The sequence below is a fragment of the Pecten maximus genome, chromosome 8 (genome assembly GCF_902652985.1).
Source record: "Pecten maximus chromosome 8, xPecMax1.1, whole genome shotgun sequence".
Taxonomy (NCBI): domain Eukaryota; kingdom Metazoa; phylum Mollusca; class Bivalvia; order Pectinida; family Pectinidae; genus Pecten; species Pecten maximus.
The window spans coordinates 41,161,847-41,189,683 of record NC_047022.1 but is presented as its reverse complement, the minus strand read 5'-3'; the positions used below and the strand labels follow the sequence as shown (position 1 = coordinate 41,189,683).

The window sequence follows — 27,837 nt, the reverse complement described above, 5'->3', positions numbered from 1 at the left end:
GGTAGATTTTTTATATTTGCGACAATAGGACAACACAGAAATAAGTGGTTATTGCATGGGCATCTTGTGATCGTGTCAGTGTACATATGTATATGTATTCAATACGTTACAACAATAACAAATTCATCTATATATCTGTAATAAAATTTTAATAACATTAAATAGATATGCGCTTATAAAAGGAATTATTGTGGCTTAGTTTTCAGATTTTAACCGCCTGATAGATGTCTGCGGTGAGGTGGTGGCACAAACAAAATGTCGAATCGTGTCATACTGGATAATGGGTTTCTATCCCGTACTTAACGCTTGTCACTCTACCACTGCTAAAGTGGTTCTGAAATCTTCGGAACCTAAACCAAAGCACCTAGGTGGAGGATACAATAGTCTTATGGACTGGTTAGGTAGGTACATATATACTTATTGAGGGTAAATACATATATATCAACATAACTCTCAGTTTTGATTGTTGATTAATATATTCTGCAATATTTTATTTTGTTACGCTGTATCAACACACATTTGAGGACGATTCCTCCCACGTGCGAGATACATGTTTGTAGTGAACTTTGTATGACTTGGTCGCAGTACTCTTGTCATTTTTAATTGTCTTTCTGCGATAGCCATCATGGGAAATATTTTGTTAAAGAAGAAGAGAAAAGATAAGATCCGAAATTTAGTCGCCTTTTACGAAAAATGCAAAAGGGCTATGTATCTCCTGTAATCTCCCATTTGTGACTTCAGACTTGTGTTTTGAGACTACTTTGGTTAGGGTTGGCTGATCACTGACTCCTGGTTGCTCGACTATCACTGATTGTTGAATTCTATATCCCTTCGAGGTTGTTTTATGTCAATAATGTGCCAACATGTATTTTTGGGATGTGACTTTTTTTTCCGTAAGACCTGATGTATTTCAGAAGTCTGAATAGCATTTAGATTACCTATTTACCTCTATTAACGTTGTAGGGGACGGCCTTCTTCTCAGTGAAGGTAAGAAATGGGAGCGAAATCGACGCTTATTGACACCAGCATTCCATTTCGATGTACTCAAACCCTATGTTGGAATCTACAACAAAGTTTTCGACATATTCCTGGTAAGATAACGTTAATTCTGTTCTGACTCGACACGAACGCCTGTTGTATGGGCCTGTGTCCAACCTAGGAGCTTCCGAGGAATAGTGGTTTTCCCACTATTAAAGAAACCGATACTGCCAAACCGCAAACAAGAAGTACTACTAAGATTAAGGGTTAATATACCGTGGTAATGTAGACCTTAGTTACATCTCAAAACTAGAAATCTTCATTATAGATGGCAGGGGTTTTGACTTGACTTCCATGAATACTTCCTGAATGTTGGTTTTTGATGTTGTCCATTTTTAGATTTAATCGCATAAGTAATATTGATATTTTCAAATTTTGCATTAATGTATTTAAAGTTTAAATGACCATTATTATTATTTCATTCAAAAGGAAAAGTTGGAGAGGGCAACATCCGGCGGAAAAAGTGTGGAGATATATGACTTAGTTGGACTGGCCACAATGGATACAATGATGCGGTGTTCTGTTTCATACCAAGGGGAAATTCAGCATGAAGGGTAATTCATCATTTCCAATTTTATGTTTAATAAGAGTGTTGGATAAGTAAGCCGATATTTTACCATATGTTCTCGTTGTATTGCCATTATATAACCCATCAAGAATGTTAACTTATAAAACCCACCAGATAATGTTTACTTATATAACCCACCAGGTAATGTTTACTTATATAACCTACCAGGTAATGTTTACTTACATAACCCACCAGATAATGTTTACTTACATAACCCACCAGGTAATGTTTACTTACATAACCCACCAGGTAATGTTTACTTACATAACCCACCAGGTAATGTTTATTTATATAACCCACCAGGTAATGTTTATTTATATGACCCGCCAGATAATGTTTACTTACATAACCCACCAGATAATGTTTATTTATATGACCCGCCAGATAATGTTTACTATATTACCCACCAGGTAATGTTTACTATATAACTCACCAGGTAATGTTTACTATATAACCCACCAGGTAATGTTTACAATATAACCCACCAGGTAATGTTTACTATATAACCCACCAGGTAATGTTTACTATATAACCCACCAGGTAATGTTTACTATATAATCCACCAGGTGATGTTTACTTACATAACCCACCAGATAATGTTTATTTATATAACCCACCAGATAATGTTCATTTATATAACCCACCTGGTAATGTTTATTTATGTAATCCACCAGGTAATGTTTACTATATATCCCACCTGGTAATGTTTACTTATAGCCCACCAGGTAATGTTTACTTTATAACCCACCAGGTAATGTTTACTTTATAGCCCACCAGGTAATGTTTACTTTATAGCCCACCAGGTAATGTTCACTTATATAACCCACCAGGTAATGTTTACTTATAACCCACCAGGTAATGTTTACTATATAACCCACCAGATAATGTTTATTTATATAACCCACCAGGTAATGTTTGCTATATAACCCACCCGATAATGTTTATTTATATAACCAATCAGATAATGTTTACTATATAACCCACCAGGTAATGTTTACTATATAACTCACCAGGTAATGTTTACTATATAACATACCAGGTAATGTTTACAATATAACCCACCAGGTAATGTTTACAATATAACCCACCAGGTAATGTTTACTATATAACCCACCAGGTAATGTTTACTATATAACCCACCAGGTAATGTTTACTATATAACCCACCAGGTGATGTTTACTTACATAACCCACCAGATAATGTTTATTTATATAACCCACCAGATAATGTTCATTTATATAACCCACCTGGTAATGTTTATTTATGTAATCCACCAGGTAATGTTTACTATATATCCCACCTGGTAATGTTTACTTATAGCCCACCAGGTAATGTTTACTTTATAACCCACCAGGTAATGTTTACTTTATAGCCCACAAGGTAATGTTCACTTATATAACCCACCAGGTAATGTTTACTTATAACCCACCAGGTAATGTTTACTATATAACCCACCAGATAATGTTTATTTATATAACCCACCAGGTAATGTTTGCTATATAACCCATCCGATAATGTTTATTTATATAACCAATCAGATAATGTTTACTATATAACCCACCAGGTAATGTTTACTATATAACTCACCAGGTAATGTTTACTATATAACTCACCAGGTAATGTTTACTATATAACCCACCAGGTAATGTTTACAATATAACCCACCAGGTAATGTTTACTATATAACCCACCAGGTAATGTTTACTATATAACCCACCAGGTAATGTTTACTATATAACCCACCAGGTGATGTTTACTTACATAACCCACCAGATAATGTTTATTTATATAACCCACCAGATAATGTTCATTTATATAACCCACCTGGTAATGTTTATTTATGTAATCCACCAGGTAATGTTTACTATATATCCCACCTGGTAATGTTTACTTATAGCCCACCAGGTAATGTTTACTTTATAACCCACCAGGTAATGTTTACTTTATAGCCCACTAGGTAATGTTCACTTATATAACCCACCAGGTAATGTTTACTTATAACCCACTAGGTAATGTTCACTTATATAACCCACCAGGTAATGTTTACTATATAACCCACCAGGTAATGTTTACTATATAACCCACCAGGTAATGTTTACTATATAACCCACCAGGTAATATTAACTTATATAACCCACCAGGTAATGTTTACTTTATAGCTCATCAGGTAATGTTTACTATATAACCCACCAGGTAATGTTTACTTTATAACTCACCAGGTAATGTTTACTTATACCCGACCGTACATCAATATACCAACCCCATATATCAATACATCCCCTATATTAATATACCAACCATTATATCAATATACCATTCCTTATATCACTATTCCAACCCTTATATCACATTGAGTTAGTCACGGTTCAGATCCCCGACTGACTAACATTCAGCTCCGTTGATGGAAATACTCTCAAACTAAGAAACGATTAACTGAACTGATTATATAAAATATGAAAATAACAGGTTGTATGATATCTATTCATCATCATATAATTCCGTTATTGTAAGGGCTATGGTCGAATCAGTTATTGTAAGGGCTATGGTCGAATCATAACAATTAAATATTGAAGAAAAATAAACCTTAAACAGTCTAAGCTGACAGTAACTACAGTCATCCCAACATATCTTACAAGTCTATGCAAGTTGTTTTTCATAAAAGAAACGAGAGTCGACGCTTTGCGCTTTTCGGCATTTTTTTTTTAGGAATGGTTTACACGAAAGCTTATATGAATGAGGTGATAATCCGGTAATCTGCAAACGCATACAGTGTACACTAGAATGCATTATATTGCATGTTATTGACAGACAACCTATTCTTGTTTTAATGAAAATAAACCAGAAAGTGGAGTGTTATTATAATATATTTACATTTTCACTTCGCTCCGCCTCAATAAACATAGTAAACTCACACCACTTCATTTCCAGTTTAAAATGGCGATCGAGTTCTGTACCGGCTCAGACTTGAATGTACTTTCATCTTGTGAATTGTGTAATTGTTAAAAACGTATATAAACACAAGTGGAAGAGCCGCTTTATGTGCTAATAAAAATGCCAGTATAATGCAGACAGTTTAGAAAACAGGATCTCACAGAACACTGACATTCCCGATAGCACCGAGCTCAGGACCTACGTAGTGCAGTAGGTCTAACGTTAGCTGTATCTCGAATGCCATGCTTGATACCATTTTAGTGGTCACAGAAAATAAACCGCAATTTTAACACTATTTAACAACACAAAACAGACTGTAGCAGCAGTATGCTATATCGAGCACAGGAACACATTATTGTCGTAATTTGACTCGATCTAAACATATGGAGGACACAAGTTTCCGGCCGTCGAATACCGCGATTTTCAAATCAAAGTTTCTTTACTTACTATTATCAGAATTTACATCCCAAAACGCCAGTGTGACAATGAAATCCAATATTTTAAGAACACCATGTACATCATCAGCTAACCTGCGACTAAAATCCACATTGTTACACTTTTTCTGCAGCTCTGCATATCCCGGCTATTAGAATGCATCACATACGGTCACAGGGGTTCAGCGTTAAATTTTGAGTAACATATGACATCTATAAATAATCGAAAGACTAAAAATCCGATATTCATTCAAATCATAAAACCTTAAAAAATCCAGTTTTTTTCAAGGCTTTAGAGAGTATATAAACTCTGTTTTTTTAATGTTGTAATATTTCACTGAACAGCTGTCGTCTTGCTCGTTTTTTTAAACCGAGTCCCTGTGTCTCGAGTGACCAAATCACACAAATACTGTCAACACTGTGCTTCAAATTCGTATTTATATGGGTATTGCTAACTTTTTATTACACAATATCATAAATATTTGTTATAAATGAATATTTTACCTTGAAAATATCGTATTTATGTGTATCAACATCGTAATAATCAAAACGTGTATGGGACTATATTTTGTGTTGCCTTGGCGACGAGAATAGCTGACTGTCTGCTGTTCCACTACTGTGCACACATGTACGATACGTATAACAATGTTACAAAGTGACATACTTTTTTTTGTAATTTATATTTGATTCAGTTAAACATATATTATCAACAAACACAAGACATCTACATTTTATGGTCATTCACACCTTTCAGCACTGATGTGTATTTCTATTATAATTTACTACGCACAAGCTTACACACACACATACACACCCACACCCCCCCATTCTCGCCCCCCCCCCCCCCCCCAGAGTCTGCTAAACTACGCAAGCTACGCTATACCACCGTACTGACCGAGTGACATAGGAAACGAAGGGAAGTAACTCTGATGAATGAGAATGACACACCCCACGCAAACACCTTCCCACACACATGAATGTTCTAGTTCATATACATACATGTACACAATACTATACACATATACATGTTCATACGTACTACATATAGTCATATACTAACTATTGCATATGATAATGAGCACACATGCTTTACTACACATACATGTACTATTTTGATATCCATCCATTGGCATGTACACACAGCACTTACATGAAAACATATCCAAATACCGCACCTACTACAACTCAAATACACCCATACAAGTGCACATATACTTCACATGTTGTATATATTATTGTATACATACATATATAAGAAAATGCATATTAAACACACATTCTGTTTCTATTATCCTGCTATTCATCCATGTACAGACAAACAGACAGACATACACACAGACAGACAGATACATAAACCAACACCAACCTACTTAGACAGAAAGATACAGACAGACTAAACAGAAACACAGACATATACAGACAGACTGACAGACATACACACAGACAGACAGATACATAGACTAACAACACCAACCTACTTAGACAAAAAGACACAGACAGACTAAACAGAGACACAGATATATACAGAAAGACTGACAGACATATACAGACAAACAGATACATAGACTAACACCAACCTACTTAGACAGAAAGACACAGACAGACTAAACAGAGACACAGACATACAGACAGTATTGACATACATAAATAGAAAGATAAATAGACAAAAAGGGAGAGAAAGGGGATGGAAAAATCACAATATATTATCAGAGCAACAAAGCAAAATTATTGACCAGTTTAGTGTTTTAGAGCCTAGGAGACATGTCAGTTAAATATATTATGAAATGAAAGCTTTAACCTAATTAATTTTTCCCATTTTAGCCATTCGTTTCTAAATCTCTCCTTATACATACCTCCTTTGCTATAAGATACACATCTTTGTATATTAAAATAGTCCTGTATAGTATTTATTAAAGCATTTAAATTTAAGGACTTATGCAGACAGCGCATTTTATATATGTACTGTTTAATTACAATGAGAATTTCATTATCAATTTTACCATTTACATTTTGTGTGAGAAGACCGAATAAAAATGATTCTTTATTAAAACCAAAAGGAAAAAGGAGTGTATCTAAAAGAGTTTCAAAGCTAAGAAGAAGATTTTAAACCTCCTGACATTCCCATAAAATATGAATAATGGTTTCAATCTCTGAGTTACACAGTGTACACAAAGGCGATGGCACCATTCGAGTTTTAAATAAAAGAGAGTTTGTTGTAAGAATATGGTGATTGATTCTATATTGAAACCATTGGAATTTTGTGTTATTAGTTACAATAAACGGAAGTTTGAAAACCTGACTCCAGTAAATATTGCTTCTATCAAAAATTGAATTCCATTTTCTTGACATACTTAGTCACACCGTTGCGACCGAATTTCGCAATCTGGTGGCGAAGTTTTTAATTTGGTTAACGTAAATATAAGGATTGATAGTCAATTTTGTTGCTTGCATGGACTGGTGAAGGGAAGTGAACCTCGTGCAAATGGTACATGAACTGCTTCATTTGTCCACGCAAGCAACAAAATTGACAATCAATCCTTAAGTACATACGTACAAATAAAGCTCAATACACGGCCGAGTTTCTTCATTCTGTTTGTAGTAAGAGACACCCTTGCAGTATCTAGGATCGAACTCTCACTGTAGGGTGTAATGTCAATAATACAAATAAATCCATGGTTGTATGGTTGGTCTCAGTACATTTATGATCATTTTTTCGTCGAAGTGCTAATGGAGATGTTTTTGAAAACTGTCCGTATGTACACAGTGGTATACTATGGAATAAACATGGACACACAGGTAAAACTAGTGTACGACATCCCATATCAGCCACAGCCTTATAACACCTATACTGTGGTCGTGTGTTGCTTAGGGCCCACGACATCCTTATGTAGTAGTGTAATATTTGTATTTTAAATTATTATTATATGTTTTAGGAAATGTTGTAATTAATGTGTAATGTTATATTTATGTGCTCAATTTGTAATGTATTTTAATAAAGGTATCATAAGCATACCTGTGTTAGCAACCAGGTAATATGCCCTGGGTCTAATGGACAGTGTAAACAGTGTTTACCTGTGTGTAGTTTTACTTGGTAGGTATATACATGGATTTAAATATAGATTTAGACCTTTGAACTTAGACTGACCTGTGGACTGAACTTGACCGGTTGTTTTTATTGGATACCATCTAGAGCGGGAAAAAGGCATGCTTTTTAGATAATTTATAATGTTAGGATAGATTGGGTCAGTTTTATCCCAGGCCAGATAGGAGAGCGGTGTACAACAATTAATTCAAGAGGGATGTGATTATTGGAAAATCTATTGAAAATGTAGTCCTGAGCGAGTAAAGTCCATTACGAACCTATAAAGTTATATACCACTGCATAATATGTAGGGGTATTTTTACCTACTTAATAAATGGTGAACCGTTGATTGAGTTTTCGTCGTGTTTCAAACCACCTGTTCCACTTATAACGGACACATTAGGACAACAGCGTTCAGGGAAACACCAACATAAAGAAAAAAATTTAGAAAGAGCAGAAAGGGCGTAAATAATAATATAACTTAATATTTTATTTAAACTAAATGTTTTATATAATCACATCTGAAACTGAGAACATCTTTTAAGGTTTTCCAAGTGGCTGACGAAATGTATATCAAATCACATCTGAAACAGTAACAGCCTACACAGCGTACATATGGTTTTGCTACGACAGCTGATGCATCCAGGAACACAACTCTAGCAGATGCAGCAATCGTTTTCTTTGCATCGCGGAAGGATATATACAGCACCTCTCGTGGTTGCCTCACCAAACCGTACTGAATTCCGGGCAGCTCTTCGATGACAAGATGATTGAACTTAGAGTTCGAAACTACTCTATCCGATATGCTATTATTAAAAAGGATGTACGCAGTCATCATGATGCGATGAAATACATGCAGAACAACTTTCGTCCACACTTTCTTATTTCTCCGAATGCCTCTCATGCACTCATCGCAGTATCGGACAAATCTACAGCTCCCATGTATCTGTTATATTAATTTAAAATATTTAGGCGTCCAGTCAGGAGGTCTCGTTCAGGAAGAAGGATGCGCAACAGGAGCACGGTTTTTTGTTCTACCTGATCTTTGAAGGCAACACAAAAAAAACCTGTCTTTATCTCATAAAAATCGCAGTAACGACTTCAGGGTCTGCTTGTTGGACAGTGTGTGGCAGAAGCCAATTTTGCGAAGTGTTCCTGTCACATACGTGATTTGTTTAAGAAGAGGGGAAGCAACATTTGGGGAGGTAAAAAAGCTATCACAAAACACATGATAGCCATAGTTGATAAGTGACAAGTCTCGAAAAAGCATTTTGTACAAAAGCTGTCATCTGCAGCTCTCCTCTTGTGGGTGCATCCAACTGTCGGCCTCTGTAGACCATCATCTGTAACATATACCCAGTAGCTGCTTTACATAACATCCAAAATTTAAAACTAAACTTGGCAGCTTTGGAGGTTTGTATTGACGCATTACGCTACACCCCGTGCCTACAATGACTTTTCATCGCACATAGTTCTCTATTGGGAACTATAAATCTGTTAAAATTTCTGTTAATAAAGGAAAATTTACGTTCAGTGTTGCATTTGCCTATTTGTCGTTAGTAAACGAAATTGTATTTATGAGACTGTATACTAGGATTTACAGTGATTCGGTCAGTGTAGGAATACAGATCCGGGTGTTGTAGTTTAAAACAATAATGTCTACCAGTTACTTTCGGCCCAGAGAGCTTTCGAATGTTAAAATTAGTCATATAAGCCACCATAAAAAACAGCACAACCTCACAAATTATGACACTAAACTTTTAAATAAAAAAATGTGGTTATAGCAAAATTCGCGTCGTCAAACTCAAACGGGCTCGTCTTCGAATTTCTAGAAATGCAAGACACGACAATATTAAATGTCCAGCATTTCTAAAAAGAAAGAAAAAAACTTGGGAAAAATAAGGAATATCGAGTTTTCCGGATGTATATGTACACTAGATTTGAGTGTTGTGGTTATTCACCGATTTCAAGGCCTACCTTACTCCAAAACCGAGACCATGTGACATTGAACATCGTCTTCTAAGTAAGCGACACTAATCAGACCGGTTAGAATCGGCTTCGAACGAAATATCCTTGGAATCGTTTTCACCTACTTTCAGGACGACTTTATTTTAGAATTGAAGAGCTGACATTCTAGAAAATAGCGTAAATTCAGTCGATATACGCTTCAGCGTTTCCGAGGAAGCAATCCAGTCTATCCCGGTGCAATGCCTGTTCAATGCCGCATAACTTCTAAATGATTACGGTATATCATTGTGCAGAAAAAAAGGCTCTAATTCCAAACAATCATAAATTATGCAATTATTAACAATACTGCGATATCTATACACATATATAGAATATTAATTAAGCCAAATTTGTGCTCAACAAATTTTATGTGTTTGTTGTTAATGACGATATGATGGACAATATCATTCCTTCTGGAAATAACGGCTGTTCCGGTATTTGATATATGTCTGTCAGCCGATCGGATGCGTCACCATGCAATAAACACATTTATGTTCAGTAATATCCATGCAAGTTACATATAAATAAGTCCGTGCTTTATAATTTTGTCGAATTTTACGATGTCAATAAATTGTAAAAACACGCAAACAAGCAAACAAACAAGAATGAAATAAAGAAATAAAATAAAAACTGAAAAAAACCCCAAACGACCTAATCACAGAAATTAGCATCAAACAGAAAAGATCATAGCAAATAGACAATGTTTTGGACAGATTACAGCCAAGAACGGAGAACGTGTAACCACAAGTTTGCCATTATGCCGTCATTTCTTTTTCTGACGTTACCACGCCGATGACGTCATTTCACCGTTTATTATCGGGACATATGATAACCACGTTTCAGTGTTCTTTCCTTACACTTAATTCCAAAATATTTTTAATGTTAACTGATTTTCATCCTAAACGGCCCAAATTGGCCTTTGTCAGTCAGGGACATGAAAAATCGCTCCAAATTGGCCCGTCGGCAGTGAAACAATCATGTTAACATATGATATGTGACACAGAAACGTGAATATCATCCTCTTCATAGTCCGATCCCCGAATAGGGGTCTTTTACAGGAGACCTGTGAGACCCCTAACACGTTTTCTTTACATTGTTATACACATGTGGATCATGGTTCACCAGCAAAATATTTGCTTATATCGCTAATATAAAGTCGATAGGTGGATGCAAACTCTACTTGTTAAACGTACTGGCAGCGTTCTTTTTATGGCACATATTCGTCATCGTAGGTTACACAGGTGATCCTGGTACACGTCTCACCTGCAGCTGACCTGAACATAGATAGCGTAAAAGATTGATATTATCTGCGCCAGTCACTGTATTGTTTGTGGTACTGGATCACAACACATTTATATCTAAAGGTAAGAGAATTTGACAAAAATATAATTTTGGTGCACTTTTGAAAAATTCTATTGCGCTTTTTTACCATTTAAATATACACATATGAATATCGTGTCTTTTTATTACGTAAGAGCAGTGAGAGTGATGAAGGCATCGCACTTCTTCTCAATATTACATTATCAGCATTATCAGAATCAGTAACCATGTTTTATAAAGTCAAACTGGCAGGCACTGGACCCCAATTCACAACTCACGTGCAGTATTTGTGTAATTCACTATTAACTTTATATATTTGGTGAAAAGGCGATAACAATATAGATTATACTGGTAATATTTACTATTTATTATATGCAAACACATTAACACACCAAGCATATTCATGCACATGAAGTTTAAATTATTATTTCAGCACAGTACGGTTACGATATAGAACGTAGGAATACATCAAGTTCTTGTCCGATCTTTGGAAGCCTATACACACAACACAACTTACATACATACTAAGCTTTCTAATAACGATACAGCATGTAGCGTTTCATATGTTCAGGTTCATGACTACAATTCTGTCATAAAATCACCGTTCACATTTATTTTATTGTAAACCCCGATCTTCTTACGAAGCGACTACGGTAATTACACCTGGCCGTATATGCCCAGGGCTACAATGACAATTTGTTTACTGAGAGGACATATGTAACACCGTACACTATACCGACTTCCAAAACAGGTTTTGCTGGTGAGGTACTGCATTGGGTAAAACGAAACTGAATTCCGTTGTTATGTTAGATTCTATTGAAAATATATACTGTACCCGTAATGAACCCCAGGTTACCTTGCACATTTGCAATTCAAGAAATACTATCTGTGTATTTCACCTATACATTGCCCACTAATAGCAAATCCAATGGCAAAATGTATTTCCTTTCAGAAAAATCTAGAGCCATTTCTGAAACTAGCATCATTATAAAGCTAACAGGTTGTTATACTTTGGTTTGGTTTGGTTTATTTTGTTTAACGTCCTATTAACAGCTAAGGTCATTTAAGGACGGCCTACCGTGCGTGTGACATGCATGCGTGTGGTGAGTGCATATGTGTGTTTTGGGAAGCTGCGGTATGTTCGTGTTAAGTCTCCATGTGATAGGCTGGAACTTTCGCCGATTTATAGTGCTACATGTACCTCACTGGAGCATACTGCCGAAAACACCCAGCAGGATACCCCACCCGGTCACATTGTCGTGTTTATAGTAGGTCCTATCCTGTGTTACTGTAGCTGTTGTCCTGTTTATATAGGCCCTGGCCTGTGTTGATGTAGCTGTTGTCCTGTTTATGTAGGCACTGTCCTGTGTTAATGTAACTGTTGTCCTGTTTATATAGGCCCTGTCCTGTGTTAATGTAACTGTTGTCCTGTTTATATAGGCCTTGTCCTGTGTTAATGTAATTGTTGTCCTGTTTATATAGGCCCTGTCCTGTGTTAATGTAACTGTTGTCCTGTTTATATATGCCTTGTCCTGTGTTAATGTAACTGTTGTCCTGTTTATATAGGCCTTGTCCTGTGTTAATGTAGCTGTTGTCCTGTTTATATAGGCCTTGCTTTTGTTATAGAATTATTCAATCATTCAAATATGCTCCATTTTCCCTTATTTTGTCATTTCATGCCTAAATATCAGATTTTTTGTTCCAAAAAAAAATATCAAATGGTTTTAATGATATTGCTTATTGATATGCATAAAACAATATTGAAATGAAGGACCTCTGTTTTTTGTCGTCATGGAGAAAGTGGGTGGGTTAAGCTGTCAAACAACAGCTTTAGCATGAAGTCAATTACTTTGAATGTGAATAACACATTGAATCTGACTTAATGAATGCTCATATTGTTAAAAGAAAATGTTTTTAAGGATTTCATTTTCACGTAATTTACCTCGTGCTCCATTGTCTTTGTGATCTCATGCAGTAAACAAAATAAAGGGTTATTACTTAGATATTTCAATGCAAAAACCAAATTCTACTATGCTCGTTTTTTTCTGATTGTCAATCAATTCTAATACTTTGCACAACACTTCTCATCATTTGTTTTCTTTCTTTTGTTGCAACTACTTTTATAATGTTTGAAGATGGATTCTGCACACTATTACGAAGATTTCCCTCATAAAGGGAACTATATTTTTGCGTATGTACATGTTTGGGTTGAAATGCGTATTTGTAAAGGTAAGTCTATGAAGGCTACCAATAGTTTATACAAGCTATCTCTCTAAAACCCGACCTTTAGGTACAATTCTTACGCCTACATGCACATACCAAAAATATTTCATAAGAAAAGACAACACCTTTGCAGTAGCAAATCATCAATACTTCAACAGGGGAACATAATGACATCAAAAGATTACAATATCACAAATGCTTACTTTGCATTTTAGGCAGCAGTGGGCCATGGATACCATCCTTGTTGTGATTGGAACCCTGCTAGCGGCCATATGTCTGAAGAAAGTGTTTGGTGTGATACAGAAATACAGAGTGAATATTAACTTATATTACGAGAAGAAAATACAACCGATCGGGAAGTTCCATCCAATATGGGGACATCTTTACCTGGTATGTGAATAACAAACTGGAACAAACGTAGAGAAAACCTTAAGAATATAGTAAGGCTTGTTTAGAGGAATATCAATCAAATCAGAATAAAACATACGTATAATGCGTTAACAAATATAAAGTTTGACTCTTGACGAAAATATATTGACTGTTTTTATTAACAGTAGCACTGTTAACACTGTTTCCCCGTGTTTTGGTTAGAATCGAATCATTTTGTTTTAGAAACACTACTCGCATCCTTCAAAAACAGATATCAATGTGTAAGCTGGAATGTTAAGTGCCGTTATCATGCTTTTGGGTTAATTAACAGCTTAACATTATACATTCATTTCATCTTTTAATGGCATTATTTGCTTTTATTTTCAAATTCAGCAGGTATACATCCTGAATGAGACTATTTAATGTTCAATTAAAATTTAGACGCAGATTTATCAATCAGGACTCACAATTGTAACTAAAATAGGTTATGAAAGAACTTTAAATATGATTCGCTGTTTAAGGAAAATTGCTGTACATCGGTATACGTATCAATGGTTTGTTTAAACGTTATCCAGCAGATTTGTCCAGTTTACCAGTTCGGTGGCGTATGAATGTTTCCCGCATTGTTTGCTTTCTGACTGGCATACTCACTACAGCGTGTAGTTATACAAATTATTAGGAAATCATTGGCACATGTGTTTAAAACATAAACTATGTATCCCGAACTGTTAAGAGACTATGCAATGGATCACTAAGACTGCTGCGAATATCCAGATAGTTTAGTTTTAATTCCATGCAAACGCCGACGAATTTTGTTTTCGTTTTCGCAGTCAGAAAAACTAAGAAGTATCCAATAAAAATGTCAATCCTATAAAATGTCTATCATATAAAGAAACTTGTCCTATAGATATACATATTCTATCAATATATCTGTCATCTAAAGAAACCTCTCCTATCAAGTTCCTATCCTATAAAGAAACCTGTCCTATAAATATACCTGTCCTATAAATATACCTATCCTATAAAGATACCTGTCTTATAAAGAAACCTGTCCTATAAATTTCCTATCATATAAAGAAACCTGTCATATAAATATACCTATCCTATAAAGATACGTATCCTATAAATATGCCTGTCCTATAAAGAAACCTGTACTATAAATATACTTATCCTATCAATACACCTGTTCCATAAATATACCTATCCTATCAATTTCCTATCCTATAAAAAACTTGTCCTATAAATATTCCTGTCCTATAAAGATACCTATCCTATCAAGATACCTATCCTATTAAGATACCTATCCTATTAAGAAGCCTGTCCTATAAATATTCCTGTCCTATAAAGATACCTATCCTATCACGATACCTATCCTATTAAGAAACCTGTCCTATAAGTTTCCTATGCTTTCAATAAACCTGTCATATAAATATACATGTCCTATAAAGAAACGTATCCTATAAATATATCTGTCCTATAAAAAAAACTTGTCCTATCAAGACACTTGTCCCATAAATATACATATCCTCTCAAGATCCTATAAAAAAACATGTCCTATAAAGTTCCTATCCCTTAAAGAAACCTGTCCTATAAAGAAACCTGTCCTATAAAGAAACCTGTCCTATAAATATACCTATCCTATAAATATACCTGTCATATAAAGATACCTTTCCTATAAAGATACCTGTCCTATAAATATACTTGTCCTATAAAGATACCTGTCCTATAAAGAAACCTGTCCTATAAAGATACCTTTCCTATAAAGAAACCTGTCCTATAAATATACCTATCCTATAAAAATACCTGTCCTATAAAGAAACCTGTCCTATAAAGATACCTTTCCTATCAAAAACCTGTCCTATAAAGTTTCTATCCCATAAGGAAACCTGTCCTATAAATATACCTGTCATATAAAGAAACCTCTCCTATCAAGTTCCTATCCTATAAAGAAACCTGTCCTATAAATATACCTGTCATATAAAGATACCTTTCCTATAAAGAAACCTGTCCTATAAAGTTCCTATCCTATAAAGAAACCTGTCCTATAAATATACCTGTCATATAAAGAAACCTGTACTATAAATATACTTATACTATAAATATACCTGTCCTATAAAGAAACCTGTCCTATAAATATACCTGTCCTATCAATATACCTATCCTATAAAGAAACTTGTCCTATAAATATACCGATCCTATAAATATATCTGTCCTATAAAGAAACGTGTCCCAGCAATTTCCTATCCTATAAAGAAACCTGTCCTATAAATATACCGATCCTATAAATATATCTGTCCTATAAATAAACATGTACTATATATATGCCTTTCCTATAAAGAAACATGTACTATAAATATACCTATCCTATTAAGAAACCTGTCCTATAAGTTTCCTATGCTTTCAATAAACCTGTCATATAAATATACATGTCCTATAAAGAAACGTATCCTATAAATATATCTGTCCTATAAAAAAAACCTGTCCTATCAAGACACTTGTCCCATAAATATACATATCCTCTCAAGATCCTATAAAAAAAAAGTCCTATAAAGTTCCTATCCTTTAAAGAAACCTGTCCTATAAAGAAACCTGTCCTATAAAGAAACCTGTCCTATAAATATACCTATCCTATAAATATACCTGTCATATAAAGATACCTTTCCTATAAAGATACCTGTCCTATAAATATACTTGTCCTATAAAGATACCTGTCCTATAAAGAAACCTGTCCTATAAAGATACCTTTCCTATAAAGAAACCTGTCCTATAAATATACCTATCCTATAAAAATACCTGTCCTATAAAGAAACCTGTCCTATAAAGATACCTTTCCTATAAAAAACCTGTCCTATAAAGTTTCTATCCCATAAGGAAACCTGTCCTATAAATATACCTGTCATATAAAGAAACCTCTCCTATCAAGTTCCTATCCTATAAAGAAACCTGTCCTATAAATATACCTGTCATATAAAGATACCTTTCCTATAAAGAAACCTGTCCTATAAAGTTCCTATCCTATAAAGAAACCTGTCCTATAAATATACCTGTCATATAAAGAAACCTGTACTATAAATATACTTATACTATAAATATACCTGTCCTATAAAGAAACCTGTCCTATAAATATACCTGTCCTATCAATATACCTATCCTATAAAGAAACTTGTCCTATAAATATACCGATCCTATAAATATATCTGTCCTATAAAGAAACGTGTCCCATCAATTTCCTATCCTATAAAGAAACCTGTCCTATAAATATACCGATCCTATAAATATATCTGTCCTATAAATAAACATGTACTATATATATGCCTTTCCTATAAAGAAACATGTACTATAAATATACCTATCCTATTAAGAAACCTGTCCTATAAGTTTCCTATGCTTTCAATAAACCTGTCATATAAATATACATGTCCTATAAAGAAACGTATCCTATAAATATATCTGTCCTATAAAGAAACGTGTCCCATCAATTTCCTATCCTATAAAGAAACCTGTCCTATAAATATACCGATCCTATAAATATATCTGTCCTATAAATAAACATGTACTATATATATGCCTTTCCTATAAAGAAACATGTACTATAAATATACCTATCCTATTAAGAAACCTGTCCTATAAGTTTCCTATGCTTTCAATAAACCTGTCATATAAATATACATGTCCTATAAAGAAACGTATCCTATAAATATATCTGTCCTATAAAAAAAACCTGTCCTATCAAGACACTTGTCCCATAAATATACATATCCTCTCAAGATCCTATAAAAAAACATGTCCTATAAAGTTCCTATCCTTTAAAGAAACCTGTCCTATAAAGAAACCTGTCCTATAAAGAAACCTGTCCTATAAATATACCTATCCTATAAATATACCTGTCATATAAAGATACCTTTCCTATAAAGATACCTGTCCTATAAAGAAACCTGTCCTATAAAGAAACCTGTCCTATAAATATACCTATCCTATAAATATATCTGTCCTATAAATATACCTGTCCTATAAAGATACCTGTCCTATAAAGAAACCTGTCCTATAAAGATACCTTTCCTATAAAGAAACCTGTCCTATAAATATACCTATCCTATAAAAATACCTGTCCTATAAATATACCTATCCTATAAAGATACCTGTCCTATAAAGAAACCTGTCCTATAAAGAAACCTGTCCTATAAATATACCTATCCTATAAATATATCTGTCCTATAAATATACCTGTCCTATAAAGATACCTGTCCTATAAAGAAACCTGTCCTATAAAGATACCTTTCCTATAAAGAAACCTGTCCTATAAATATACCTATCCTATAAAAATACCTGTCCTATAAAGAAACCTGTCCTATAAAGATACCTTTCCTATAAAAAACCTGTCCTATAAAGTTTCTATCCCATAAGGAAACCTGTCCTATAAATATATCTGTCATATAAAGAAACCTCTCCTATCAAGTTCCTATCCTATAAAGAAACCTGTCCTATAAATATACCTGTCATATAAAGATACCTTTCCTATAAAGAAACCTGTCCTATAAAGTTCCTATCCTATAAAGAAACCTGTCCTATAAATATACCTGTCATATAAAGAAACCTGTACTATAAATATACTTATACTATAAATATACCTGTCCTATAAAGAAACCTGTCCTATAAATATACCTGTCCTATCAATATACCTATCCTATAAAGAAACTTGTCCTATAAATATACCGATCCTATAAATATATCTGTCCTATAAAGAAACGTGTCCCATCAATTTCCTATCCTATAAAGAAACCTGTCCTATAAATATACCGATCCTATAAATATATCTGTCCTATAAATAAACATGTACTATATATATGCCTTTCCTATAAAGAAACATGTACTATAAATATACCTATCCTATTAAGAAACCTGTCCTATAAGTTTCCTATGCTTTCAATAAACCTGTCATATAAATATACATGTCCTATAGAGAAACGTATCCTATAAATATATCTGTCCTATAAAAAAAACCTGTCCTATCAAGACACTTGTCCCATAAATATACATATCCTCTCAAGATCCTATAAAAAAACATGTCCTATAAAGTTCCTATCCTTTAAAGAAACCTGTCCTATAAAGAAACCTGTCCTATAAATAAACCTATCCTATAAATATACCTGTCATATAAAGATACCTTTCCTATAAAGATACCTGTCCTATAAATATACCTGTCCTATAAAGATACCTGTCCTATAAAGAAACCTGTCCTATAAAGATACCTTTCCTATAAAGAAACCTGTCCTATAAATATACCTATCCTATAAAAATACCTGTCCTATAAAGAAACCTGTCCTATAAAGATACCTTTCCTATAAAAAACCTGTCCTATAAAGTTTCTATCCCATAAGGAAACCTGTCCTATAAATATACCTGTCATATAAAGAAACCTCTCCTATCAAGTTCCTATCCTATAAAGAAACCTGTCCTATAAATAAACCTGTCATATAAAGATACCTTTCCTATAAAGAAACCTGTCCTATAAAGTTCCTATCCTATAAAGAAACCTGTCCTATAAATATACCTGTCATATAAAGAAACCTGTACTATAAATATACTTATACTATAAATATACCTGTCCTATAAAGAAACCTGTCCTATAAATATACCTGTCCTATCAATATACCTATCCTATAAAGAAACTTGTCCCATAAATATACCGATCCTATAAATATATCTGTCCTATAAAGAAACTTGTCCCATCAATTTCCTATCCTATAAAGAAACCTGTCCTATAAATATACCGATCCTATAAATATATCTGTCCTATAAATAAACATGTACTATATATATGCCTTTCCTATAAAGAAACATGTACTATAAATATACCTATCCTATAAAAAAAATCTGTCCTATAAATATACCTGTCCTATAAATTTACCTATCCTATAAAGTTATCTGTTCTATAAATGTTCTATCCTATAAAGAAACTTGTTCTATAAATATACCCGTCCTATAAATATACCTTTCCTATTAAGTTACATGTCCTATAAATTTCCTATCATATAAATATACCTACAATGTATCCTATAAATATGCCTATCCTATTAATATACCTACCCTATAAATATACCTTTCCTATAAAAAAAAACCTGTCCTATAAATATAACTGTCCTGTAAAGATACCTGTCCTATAAATATACTTATCCTATAAATATACCTGTCCTATAAAGAAACCTATCCTATAAAGAAACCTATCCTATAAAGATACCTATCCTATAAAGGTGTTTATCCTATGAAGACGTCAATCATGTCAAGATACCTATTCTATAGAGATGCATGTCCGGCAGAAACATTAATACAGTGTAGCAGCAAGATTAGGGATGGGATGAGAGAATAATATTTTAGTTGAAGGTCACAACTAATCGTTTGCTTTTGCAATGATTTTAGCCGTATTTCCATTTTCAAGGGGCACCTTCCTGTGTTTATTTGAACTGGCAAAGACATTGAGGGTATCATAAAACTGGGGTAGATTTTTTTATATTTGCGACAGGACAACACAGAAATAAGTGGTTATTGCATGGGCATCTTGTGATCGTATCAGTGTATATGTATTCAATACGTTACAACAATAACAAATTCATCTATATATCTGTAATAAAATTTTAATAACATTAAATAGATATGCGCTTATAAAAGGAATTATTGTGGCTTAGTTTTCAGATTTTAACCGCCTGATAGATGTCTGCGGTGAGGTGGTGGCACAAACAAAATGTCGAATCGTGTCTTATTGGATAATGGGTTTCTATCCCGTACTTAACGCTTGTCACTCTACCACTGCTAAAATGGTTCTGAAATCTTCGGAACCTAAACCAAAGCACCTAGGTGGAGGATACAATAGTCTTATGGACTGGTTAGGTAGGTACATATATACTTATTGAGGGTAAATACATATATATCAACATAAGTCTCCGTTTTGATTGTTGATTAACATATTCTGCAATAATTTTATTTTGTTACGGTGTATCAACACACATTTGAGGACGATTCCTCCCACGTGCGATATACATGTTTGTAGTGAACTTTGTATGACTTGGTCGCAGTATCCTTGACATTTTCTGTGATAGCCATTATGGGAAATATTTTGTTAAAGAAGAAGAGAAAAGATAAGATCCGAAATTTAGTCGCCTTTTACGAAAAATGCAAAAGGGCTATGTATCTCCTATCATCTCCCATTTGTGACTTCAGACTTGTGTTTTGAGACTACTTCGGTTAGGGTATCGATAGTCTCTAACTCTTTTACAAATAACACTGAATTAGTGTTGGCTGATCACTGACTCCTGGTTGCTCGACTAGGTTGTTTTATGTCAATAATGTGCCAACATGTATTTTTGGGATGTGACTTTTTTTTCCGTAAGAGCTGATGTATTTCAGAAGTCTGAATAGCATTTAGATTACCTATTTACCTCTATTAACGTTGTAGGGGAGGGCCTTCTTCTCAGTGAAGGTAAGAAATGGGAGCGAAATCGACGCTTATTGACACCAGCATTCCATTTCGATGTACTCAAACCCTATGTTGGCATCTACAACAAAGTTTTCGACATATTCCTGGTAAGATAACGTTGATTCTGTTCTGACTTGACACGAACGCCTGTTGTATGGGCCTGTGTCCAACTTTGGAGCTTCCGAGGAATCGTGGTTTTCCCACTATTAATGAAACCAATACTGCCAAACCGCAAACTAGAAGTACTACTAAAATTAAGGGTTAATATACCGTGGTAATGTAGACCTTAGTTACATATCAAAACACGAAATCTCCATTATAGATGGCAGGGGTTTTGACTTGACTTCCATGAATACTTCCTGAATGTTGGTTTTTGATGTTGTCATTTTTTAGATTTAGTCGCATTAATATTGATATTTCCAAATTATGCATTAATGTATTTAAAGTTTAAATGACCATTATTTTTTTTTTTTTTCATTAAAAAGGAAAAGTTGGAGAGGGCAACATCTGGCGGGAAAAGTGTGGAGATATATGACTTAGTTGGACTGGCCACACTGGATACAATGATGCGGTGTTCTGTTTCATACCAAGGGGAAATTCAGCATGAAGGGTAATTCATCATTTCCAATTTTATGTTTAATACGAGTATTGGATAAGTAATCCGATATTTAACCATATGTTCTCGTTGTATTGCTATTATATAACCCACCAAGAATGTTAACTTATAAAACCCACCAGGTAATGTTTACTATATAACCCACCAGGTAATGTTTACTATATAACCCACCAGGTAATATTTACTATATAACCACCAGATAATGTTTACTTACATAACCCACCAGGTAATGTTTAATTACATAACCCACCAGATAATGTTTACTATATAACCCACCAGATAATGTTTATTTATATAACCCACCAGATAATGTTTACAATATAACCCACCAGGTAATGTTTACTATATAACCCACCAGGTAATGTTTATTTATAAAACCCACCAGGTAATGTTTACTTACATAACCCACCAGATAATGTTTACTTACATAACCCACCAGGTAATGTTTACTTACATAACCCACCAGGTAAAGTTTATTTACATAACCCACCAGGTAATGTTTACTTACATAACCCACCAGGTAATGTTTACTTACATAACCCACCAGATAATGTTTATTTATATAACCCGCCAGATAATGTTTACTTATATAACCCACCAGGTAATGTTTATTTATATAACCCACCACGTAATGTTTACTTCTATAGCCCACCAGGTAATGTTTATTGATATAACCCACCTGGTAATGTTTACTTCTATAGACCACCAGGTAATGTTTACTTACATAACCCACCAGGTAATGTTTATTTATATAACCCACCTGGTAATGTTTACTTCTATAGCCCACCAGGTAATGTTTACTATATAACCCACCAGGTAATGTTAACTTTATAGCCCACCAGTTAATGTTTACTTTATAACCCACCAGGTAATGTTTACTGTATAACCCACTAGGTAATGTTTACTTACATAACCCACCAGGTAATGTTTACTTACATAACCTACCAGGTAATGTTCATTTATATAACCCACCAGGTAATGTTTACTTCTATAGCGCACCAGGTAATGTTTATTTATATAACCCACCTGGTAATGTTTACTTCTATAGCCCACCAGGTAATGTTTACTTACATAACCCACCAGGTAATGTTTATTTTTATAACCCACCTGGTAATGTTTACTTCTATAGCCCACCAGGTAATGTTTACTATATAACCCACCAGGTAATGTTTACTTTATAGCCCACCAGTTAATGTTTACTTTATAACCCACCAGGTAATGTTTACTATATAACCCACCAGGTAATGTTTACTACATGTATATAACCCACCAGGTAATGTTTACTATATAACACACCAGGTAATGTTTGCTATATAACCCACCAGGTAATGTTTACTATATAGCCCACCAGGTAATGTTTACGTTATAGCCCACCAGGTAATATTTACTTTATAGCCCACCAGGTAATGTTTACTATATAACCCACCAGGTAATGTTTACTTTATAGCCCACCACTTAATGTTTACTTTATAACCCACCAGGTAATGTTTACTATATAACCTACCAGATAGTGTTTACTATATAACCCACCAGGTAATATTTACTATATAACCCACCAGGTAATGTTTACTATATAACCCACCAGGTAATGTTTATATTATAACCCACCAGGTAATGTTTACTATATAACCCACCAGGTAATGTTTACTATATAACCCACCATGTAATGATTACAATATAACCCACAAGGTAATGTTTACTATATAACCCACAAGGTAAAGTTTACTATATAACCCACCAGGTAATGTTTACTATATAACCCACCAGGTAATGTTTATTATATAACCCACCAGGTAATGTTTACTTTATAGCCCACCAGGTAATGTTTACTTGATAGCCCACCAGGTAATGTTTACTATATAGCCCACCAGGTAATGTTTACTATATAACCCACCAGGTGATGTTTACTTTATAGCCCACCAGGTAATGTTTACTATATAGCCCACCAGGTAATGTTTACTATATAGCCCACCAGGTAATGTTTACTATATAACCCACCAGATAGTGCTTACTTTATAGCCCACCAGGTAATGTTTACTATATAACACACCAGGTATTTTTTACTTTATAGCCCACCAGGTAATGTTTACTTTATAGCCCACCAGGTAATGTTTACAATATAACCCACAAGGTAATGTTTACTACATGTATATAACCCACCAGGTAATGTTTACTATATAACACACCAGGTAATGTTTGCTATATAACCCACCAGGTAATGTTTACTTTATAGTCCACCAGGTAATGTTTACTAAATAGCCATCCAGGTAATGTTTACGTTATAGCCCACCAGGTAATGTTTACTTTATAGCCCACCAGGTAATGTTTACTACATGTATATAACCCACCAGGTAATGTTTACTATATAACACACCAGGTAATGTTTACTATATAACCCACCAGGTAATGTTTACTATATAAAACACCAGGTAAAGTTTACTTTATAGCCCACCAGGTAATGTTTACTATATAACCCACCAGGTAATATTTACTATATAACCCACTTGGTAATGTTTACTATATAGCCCACCAGGTAATGTTTACTATATAACACACCAGGTAATGTTTACTATATAGCCCACCAGATAATATTTACTTTATAGCCCACCAGGTAATGTTTATTATATAACCCAGCAGGTAATGTTTACTATCTAGCCCACCAGGTAATGTTTACTATATAGCCCACCAGGTAATGTTTACTATATAACCCACCAGGTAATGTTTACTATATAACCCACCAGGTAATGTTTACTTTATAAACCACAAGGTAATGTTTACTTTATAGCCCACCAGGTAATGCTTACTTTATAACCCACCAGGTAATGTTTACTTTATAGCCCACCAGGTAATGTTACTTTATAACCCACCAGTTAATGTTTACTATATAGCCCACCAGGTAATGTTTACTATTTAACCCACCAGGTAATGTTGATTTTATAGCCCACCAGGTAATGTTTACTATATAACCCACCAGGTAATGTTTACTATATAACCACCAGGTAATGTTTACTTTATAGCCCACCAGGTAATGTTTAATATATAACACACCAGGTAATGTTTATTTATATAACACACCAGGTAATGTTTACTATATAACCCACCAGGTAATGTTTGCTATAACCCACCAGGTAAGTTTACTATATAACCCACCAGGTAATGTTTACTATATAACCACCAGGTAATGTTTACTATAACCCACCAGGTAATGTTTACTATATAGCCCACCAGGTAATGTTTACTTTATAGCCCACCAGGTAATGTTACTTTATAACCCACCAGGTAATATTTACTTTATACCACCAGGTAATGTTACTTTATAACCCACCAGGTATGTTTACTTTATACCACCAGGTAATGTTTACTTTATACCCCCAGGTAATGTTACTATAACCCACAGTAATGTTTACTATAACCCACCGGTAATGTTATATATACCCACCAGGTAATGTTTACTATATAACCCACCAGGTAATGTTTACTATATAACCCACCAGGTAATGTTTACTTATATAGCCCACCAGGTAATGTTTACTATATAACCCACCAGGTAATGTTTACTATATAGCCCACCAGGTAATGTTTACTATATAACCCACCAGGTAATGTTTACTATATAACCCACCAGGTAATGTTTACTTATATAACCCACCAGGTAATGTTTACTATATAACCCACCAGGTAATGTTTACTATATAACCCACCAGGTAATGTTTACTTATATAGCCCACCAGGTAATGTTTACTATATAGCCCACCAGGTAATGTTTACTTTATAACCCACCAGGTAATGTTTACTATATAACCCACCAGGTAATGTTTACTATATAACCCACCAGGTAATGTTTACTATATAACCCACCAGGTAATGTTTACTATATAACCCACCAGGTAATGTTTACTATATACCCACCAGGTAATGTTTACTATATAACCCACCAGGTAATGTTTACTATATAACCCACCAGGTAATGTTACTATATAACCCACCAGGTAATGTTTACTATATAACCCACCAGGTAATGTTTACTATATAACCCACCAGGTAATGTTTACTATATAACCCACCAGGTAATGTTTACTATATAACCCACCAGGTAATGTTTACTATATAACCCACCAGGTAATGTTTACTATATAACCCACCAGGTAATGTTTACTATATAACCCACCAGGTAATGTTTACTATATAACCCACCAGGTAATGTTTACTATATAACCCACCAGGTAATGTTTACTATATACCCACCAGGTAATGTTTACTATATAACCCACCAGGTAATGTTTACTATATAACCCACCAGGTAATGTTTACTATATAACCCACCAGGTAATGTTTACTTTATAGCCCACCAGGTAATGTTTACTATATAACCCACCAGGTAATGTTTACTATATAGCCCACCAGGTAATGTTTACTATATAACCCACCAGGTAATGTTTACTTTATAGCCCACCAGGTAATGTTTACTATATAGCCCACCAGGTAATGTTTACTATATAGCCCACCAGGTAATGTTTACTATATAACCCACCAGGTAATTTATTTTAAAACCCACCGGGTAATTTACTATATAACCCCAGGTAATTTTTACCTTTTTAACCCTTTATTATGCCCCCCCCTTTTGTGGAGAAAAAAAGGGACTTGGTAATTTCTAAAAAACTGTAAGTTTTTAAAAAAAAGTTTTTTTAGCCTTGAAAAAAAAAAATGTAATACTTTTAAACATTTCACTTAAAAACTTGTTTAAATTTGCCAAATTTTTTTTTTACAGTTAAAAAAATAAACAAATAATGTTAAATATAAAAAAAAAAAGGGTTTTTTCAAAATAAAAGTAATTAATCATTAGGGAATCCCCCTTGTAGAAAAAATTTTTTTTTTTTTTTTATTTGATTGGGCTTTGTCCCACAAAAATTTCCCCAAAATATTTTTTCCCCCCCTGAAAATAAGAAATAAAGTAATTTAAAAAGAAAAGGTATTTAACGAAGTTTTTATTATCCCCCCGGGCATCAATATATTTTTTTCAGTTTTTTTTTCAAATTGGGGAAAAAATGTTTTTTAAAGAATAATTTAAACAAGTAATATCAAGGATTTTTATTTTCTTTTATTTAAATGACGGTAAAGGAGGGCTATTTCGTTTTTTTTCCCGATTAGAAATTTTAAGTAAATAAACATGTTAAAAAATAATGGAAAGACAAATTTTTGGGTATTACCAGTTCAGTCAATTGTCGGGTTTTCCCCGTTTATCTATCCCCCCCTTTAGGATAAAAAACAACCCTTGATAATAAAAACCCAAAAACAAGTTATGTAATACACCCAAAAATGTTAAAAATACAACCCCTGATATCAAAAAAAACCCTTAAAAATAAAACCCCCCAAAATATCCCAAATAAACCCCCCTAATCAAAACCAACCCCCTTAAAATTTTAATCCCCATATAAAACCCAAAATTAACAAAAACCCAACCCCTTTTATCAATTACCAACCAAATCAATATACAACCCTATTCAATCCCTAAACCCCTTATTCAATATACCCCCCTTTCTTTAATAACCCTTAAATCAAATCCCAACCTTATTAAATTTTCCACCCTTAATAAATATAAAACCTTATATCAATTTAAACCCCTTATATCAAAAAACCAACCGTTTTCAATTCCCAAACCCTTTATATAAAGAAAACATCTTTAGTATTTTGCAAATTAGGTTTTTTTTTTGGCGGGGTTGGGAAAGACGACAGGGCAAACCCATCAGTCTTTCCGTTCCGAACCAAAAAAAAAACTCG

At 34.0% G+C, this 27,837-nt stretch overlaps 1 protein-coding gene across 1 annotated transcript in view; it reads left to right on the top strand.

Moving 5' to 3' along the window:
* Positions 1–204: 204 nt before the first annotated feature.
* LOC117332331 overlaps positions 205–27,837 on the top strand; it is a 54,054-nt gene continuing 26,421 nt past the window's right edge. The window contains exons 1-8 of the mRNA XM_033891215.1: positions 205–401; positions 964–1,091; positions 1,468–1,592; positions 13,819–13,993; positions 20,656–20,857; positions 21,423–21,550; positions 21,929–22,053; positions 22,761–22,768. Coding sequence (XP_033747106.1) covers positions 281–401; positions 964–1,091; positions 1,468–1,592; positions 13,819–13,993; positions 20,656–20,857; positions 21,423–21,550; positions 21,929–22,053; positions 22,761–22,768 — 1,012 coding nt within the window. The 5' untranslated portion in view covers positions 205–280. The remainder of the gene's footprint in view (positions 402–963; positions 1,092–1,467; positions 1,593–13,818; positions 13,994–20,655; positions 20,858–21,422; positions 21,551–21,928; positions 22,054–22,760; positions 22,769–27,837) is intronic.